The sequence below is a fragment of the Labeo rohita genome, chromosome 4 (genome assembly GCF_022985175.1).
Source record: "Labeo rohita strain BAU-BD-2019 chromosome 4, IGBB_LRoh.1.0, whole genome shotgun sequence".
Classification (NCBI taxonomy): Eukaryota; Metazoa; Chordata; class Actinopteri; order Cypriniformes; family Cyprinidae; genus Labeo; species Labeo rohita.
The window spans coordinates 23,874,269-23,880,268 of NC_066872.1; the positions used below are offsets into that span (position 1 = coordinate 23,874,269).

General features: G+C 37.1%; 1 protein-coding gene across 2 annotated transcripts in view; it reads right to left on the reverse strand.

The window, feature by feature from the left end:
- Nucleotides 1-5,304, reverse strand: part of LOC127164329 (proton myo-inositol cotransporter) — a 70,095-nt gene extending 64,791 nt beyond the window's left edge. Inside the window, exon 1 of one of the 2 annotated variants that reach the window (XM_051108197.1) lies at nucleotides 4,440-5,296. In XM_051108197.1, coding sequence (XP_050964154.1) covers nucleotides 4,440-4,974 — 535 coding nt within the window. In that variant the 5' untranslated portion in view covers nucleotides 4,975-5,296. Of the gene's footprint in view, nucleotides 1-4,439 lie in introns of both variants that reach the window. The other variant, XM_051108198.1, reaches the window with a different exon arrangement.
- Between the last annotated feature and the right edge of the window lie 696 nt (nucleotides 5,305-6,000).

The window sequence follows — 6,000 nt, forward strand, 5'->3', positions numbered from 1 at the left end:
TCAATTCACGTGCACTTTGCGCTGCCGTTTCTCAGTTGAACTGGACTGATCTGTCACTCCACATTAAACATTGCCAAAAGGCATTTATTGTTTGAATTCTGTCATTTTTATAAAATTGACAGAATTTGAAATGAGCTACAACGTGCGCTACAATGTTCTGTTCATTAACTGAAAACAGGCTAGACTAATCGATTCTTGGGTTTCAAAAATGAAAAACAAAAAAAATCATGTAATCTGACCAAAACCAGGACATATTTCATGGACTTAAAGCCCAGATACATTAGTAGTTGCCTATTTAAGCCAAAAAAAAGTCAGAATCACATGTATACCTTGAAGAACTTGATAATATCCAAAAAGTTTCTTTTAAGACGGCTGACAGTTTCCAAACAAATTAGATCAATCCTAAACACTAAAAATACTAATCACTAAAAATGGTAATATAGTCTCATTAAAATAAGCAGTTTCACAAAAATATGTATGTGCTATCTGTTTTGAGCTTGCGGTTATCTTAGCAGCTAACTCTATAATCGGCTGAGAGCTTGAGGAGAGTTATTACTGTGCTGCTGGTAACAAGGTTTCTATACTGAAGTAGAAGAGTCAATTATGAGGTTTTGTCTTAGTTAGGAAGCTGCTTCAGAAGGTAGCCACGCATGTAGACAGCGAGGCAGCTCACTAGGCTTTAAAACGTCAATATGTACTGAAAACACAAACAAATGAATCGAAGTTTACAAGGATATTGACGTTGCATGAGAGATACAGTGTGTTGAGGGTTATATTTCAACATTAATGGCCATCAGCAAATCTGCTTAAAAGCGCTAGGGAATACTTAGCAAGTATCAATTCACTGATATCAGTTGAGTACATCACAATACTGCAGCTCAGCCCTAATGATGTAAGAGTCAGTCGGAGGAAGTGCTGGCCGTCTATGTTGTTGTGGTGTTTTGTGTATGTCTGCTGTAAACTGTAGTTGCTTTTGCTTAGGTTTACTGTTCTTCAAAACTAGAGAGCGGACTCATTAGTGTAAGACTCCAGACTGAAGCTGTAGCTGTGCTCTATTATTAGAGACAGTGTCTTAAAGGAAAAACACATCCACTTCATTCAGTAGACTACCCCAGACACTCAACGTGAGAGGCCATCGCTCTAATGGCCTTTCGCTCCACAAGGATGGTGGAGTCATGGAGACAGCAGTCGATTGCCAAAAGAGCTTAGCTTCTCCACTGATCACACCAGACCAACTGAACTGCTACTTTACACCATCTGTGATTAGCACAAAGCTCCGCGCCCAGTTTGAAGGAACGCTAGGGCGAGGAATTGCCTAAATCCCTTGAGACGGGGTTTTCAAACACTGCATTAATGACTTGACTCGTATAATGAAAGAACATAGTAAACCCATACAATGTGCTGTATTTTGCTGTCTTAACTATGTCAAATAAAGATAATGGGCTGGGGAAAAGGTAATTAATTTGATAGTTTAACTTCTCTTGGTTTTGCCCTCTTCTGGTTTTGTGTTTTCGCAAAGGTCAGTGTGGAAGTAATTGGGCTCAACTGCTTAAATCAGAAGTCAGTGGTCAATTATCAGATCAGTGACCTTTCAAGAAAGTTACAAGACAGTTTATTCATAAAAACAATCTGAAAATAGACTTGAAATGGAAACATTACATTTTCATTTTTCCTGAAGAAAATGCACATGGTTATTGACTACTACACAAAAACCGATGATTGGCTTTAAAAGTAATAATGCAAAATATCTTTAAAATTACAAATATGGATTATGCTTTCAAGTGTAATGGGTCAAATGGTGAATCTCTATATTTGAGCAATCAAGAAAGCATTAGTCGGCCAGGCAATATTAGGGTTGAGAAAACACCAATCTTCCTTAATGACACTGTGTAATCCTAGACAATAAGCACCAGGCCAGATTGCGCTTTCCAAATAGTCACGGGATTCTTGGAAGCTCCTTGCGGTGCATACATTAATGAGAATAACCACTTCAGCTCCTGGAGCTCTGTCAGTCTTACCACCCAATCAAATCATGTGAATCCTTATGACTCTGTACTAATTGCCTGTGTTAAAAATAGGTCTGAATTTTCAATGAAACACTGCGTGAAATTTCATCAAAGCCTGTGATCTTACACTATGACTCACTTGGGTTTCTTTAAGCAAAGCAATTAAAAAGACTGTCTACAATCCTTTAGAAAAATCAGCCACGTTGAACATGCATTAAATAATCTAACTGTGCATTTATTGAAACATTATTCAAAAGGCAGAAAAGTTAAAAACACAGACGTTAAACACAAAAAAGACAAGCTATTGTCCTGCAGATTTCCCAGAGTTCCCAAATCTAGTCAAACACGGCTGAACCAGCTAATCAAGGGCTGTTTCCGAAAACTTATCAGGCAATGCAAGCAGCACACAAAGGCACCTCATGAAACTGATTTCGGAGAGACTTTTGAGGCATAACGGCTTAATAAACTTCAACAAAATAGGCTGAGCTTTGGTAAAAAAATGAATCAAATATTTAATTACTATAATAGTCAAAACACTAACTGATCACCAACCACAAATTTCAGATACTGCTTTTATTTTTTAGCTCAACTGTCACGGAATGGAAGTTGTAGGATTGTGGGATATCTATATCAAAGGATACATCTATGCTGTCTTAAAAAGGCATCTTAGAAGACAGGAAGCAAAACTAACATTGGACTCGGACGTGCCTTGATGCCTTTCTACCTTAGAATGCATCCTCCAACTGCAGCATTTTCCAACTGCAGGATTACTTGAAAATTTCAGACATGCGCATAGCTAATGAGCTGTTATTTTGCTATATTAATTGATTTTGATGTTTGAGTTGGGGTATTTGTCTTCTGCAGAGCCCCGTATGACCACAATACAAGGTTTTTAACCCAGGTTTAGGTTATAGATTGAAAACTAAGTGTATCCTAAATAGAGATGGATCCCGCTGGGTCAATGTCTGCTGGTCTAGGCTTCTGTCCTGAGAACAATTACACAAGAAATGTGAAAGAAGCCCAGATTCTGAGAATTTATTGCAAAGAGGAGACAAGAGAATAAAGGTATCCTAAAAAATGTCACTTACAACAAGGCCACAAGATAACACAAAGATGAAAAGCAAGCAGAAATAACTCCAATAGCGTAGCAAGGAAGATCACAGTAATGCAGTGAGACCTATAATATCTCTGCTGAGAGCAGACCAAGAGGGGATGGCATGTGTCTGTATAAGTGTGTGTGTGTGTGTGTGTGTGTGTGTGTGTGGTGATTGGTAAATGGAGAACAGGTGTGAGCGCAAACGAGATTCAGTGGTCCGAGGAATTGGAGCACAGGGTGTCTGGAGTAGGAGAAGCCAATGAGGGCGTGAAAAATAAAAATCTAAACATAGAGTGAAGTAAATATAAGCAATATGTATGAAAATTATTGTATAAAATTAAAATATACATATATATTCTGCAGTTTTAGTATAATTTTACCACAAATAATATTTTTGCTCTTAATAAAGTTATTTATTTATTTATTTATTTATTTAAAATGTATGTATAGTTTGTTTGTTTGTTATTGTTATTGTTATTTGTTTGTTACTAAGCAGACAAAGGTTTTGGTCAAGAACATCCTTAATATAAAATATAAGGTGAACATGGTATTTTAAAAGAAATATCATAAGTACACATTTTTAATAAAGGTAAACTATTAAACTACCAAATTCAACATCCAAATACATTTCTACAAAAAAAAAAAAAAAAAAAAAAAACAGTCCACAGAAATTGAAAAGATACAGTCTGAAATTGCATGTATGAAAAGAGAAAGCTACCAAAGCATTTTCAAAACAGGATATTCAAATAATATTAAAAAGAAAAGCAGGATCTGAGTTTATAGATGCAGTTTATTTTTTATTTTTAAAGGGTAACTTTATGAAGTGCTTCATATGGTTTTATTCAAGTCTAAAGTGTTATTTTCTAACACTAAATTAACCTGACTATATCTGTTTACAAAAATAACGGAATAATTCCATTTAAAATATGTAAAAATGTTCATAATCTGTCATTACCACCATTTGGGTATTAGTAACTTTTTTTTTTACCCATCACTAGAATGGAAACCTAAAAATGTGATTCCTATGTTAACACCTAAAGTAATTTATTTTATTTAAATCATGTTACCAATAATGTTATTTAATGTTACTGAATCAACCTAAATATATTAGTTACACCAACAACGAATTAACTTTTTAAGATAACAATTACAGCACTTTTTACAGTAAAGTGGTACTGTATGACGATCATTTGTATATTTTGTTTTTAGACTGCTTAAACCAAGGAAAGCTCAAAGACAATACAATAGGGCAAGACCCCAAACAACCTCGTGTTTACTATAGTAACTTTTCTGATGTCAACACATGAATCAGCATCTGTCAGGTGTGTCTTACTTACCCAGCCCAAGTCCCACTATGAGCCGTCCAACTAGCAGAGCCTCCTTATTAGGAGCAGATCCCAACACTATCGCTCCAATGGCGAAGGTGAAGCTGGCCGTGAGGATGCACACCCGCCGTCCGAACAGTCCGTTGAGATACCCGCCGAGCAGCGCAGACACCGCCGCCGCGGCAACAGTCCCGGACACCAGCAGCTCCTGCCACAGGGCAGTTATATTCATGTCCCTCTTGAGCAAAAGCATCGCTCCGGACACCACCCCAGTGTCATAGCCGAACAGAAAGCCACCGATAGCGGAGAACACGGCCAGGACGTAGACGAAACCCGGCGTGACATCCTGCTGGAACTGTTTGCGCGCCGCGCGCTCCAGGTCCGCGGGCGCTGGAGACGTTGCTGAGGGACCAGCGCTGCTGAGGCTGGCGCTGGACGGAGCTTTGATGAGACTCCGCTCTCCATCATCCGACGCTCGCTTCCTCCTCTCGCCCATCAGATTGCTCATACTACGCAGATTATAGTCATCGCTGGATTTGCGGGACATAAGTGAAAAACCGCAAGAGTAAATGTGCACAGTGAGTCAAAGAGGATGAACTGGAGAAGTGGGCTGATGTGAGTCCAGCTTGATGTGCTCTTGTGTTGTTGGTGTGGTTTTATGAATGGTCTGTCCAGTCTGACTCCTCACAAGTTGTGTCACTGCTCTGTGCTTGAAGTCTCAAGTCTGAAGCATCAGACAGTGATGAGAGTGAAGGCAAAGGTAGAGCTCAGCGTCATCGTGACGTGGGCATGGCGTCAAGAACTACACACCAACACACACGTGCAGAGAAATCCATCTATTGGCCAAATAGCTTCCTCCTCTTCTTGTAAACAATAATCTCACAACGTTGTATGTTTATATATGTATGAAATTTATTGCACATATATATACTTTTTACATGAATGTTGAAAGGACACATTATTTGTTTGTTTGTTTATTTTAGCCCTCCATGATAGATGACAAGCCAGGTATATTTAGCAACATGATTCAAAAGGATTAACATCAATTAACTAAGTTTTCTTAAATTAAAATTACTTTGAATTAACTTAAACTTTAGACTGAATTATACAAAAAATAATAGTAATAATAATTGCATAATTTTAAAACACTTACCACTAAATATGACTATTTTTTTTCCAATATCCCCAGGATATCAATTTCATAAATACAACATTTACTATAAATGATTGTTTTCCACATCAAGTGTATAAGTATATCTCTCTATTTTATAGATTATATATATATATATATATATATATAAATTATTGCATTTACTGTACCATTAAGTGAACAGTGAGTGTGTACATGATAGTAGAGAAGGTAATTTATGTTAAAGAAGTAACTTCTTTATGAGTGTTTTACTTATTGTTTCTATCAAAACCAAGTTCAGACCAAAATAATATTGTCCACTCTCTTATTTTGTCTACCCTATTATTATTTTATCCACCGTATTATTATAATACAATATCTAAAAGGTGCCAACTGGGAATGAGCCAGATATGAAATTAATTGTCATTACGGACCTGTCAGTCA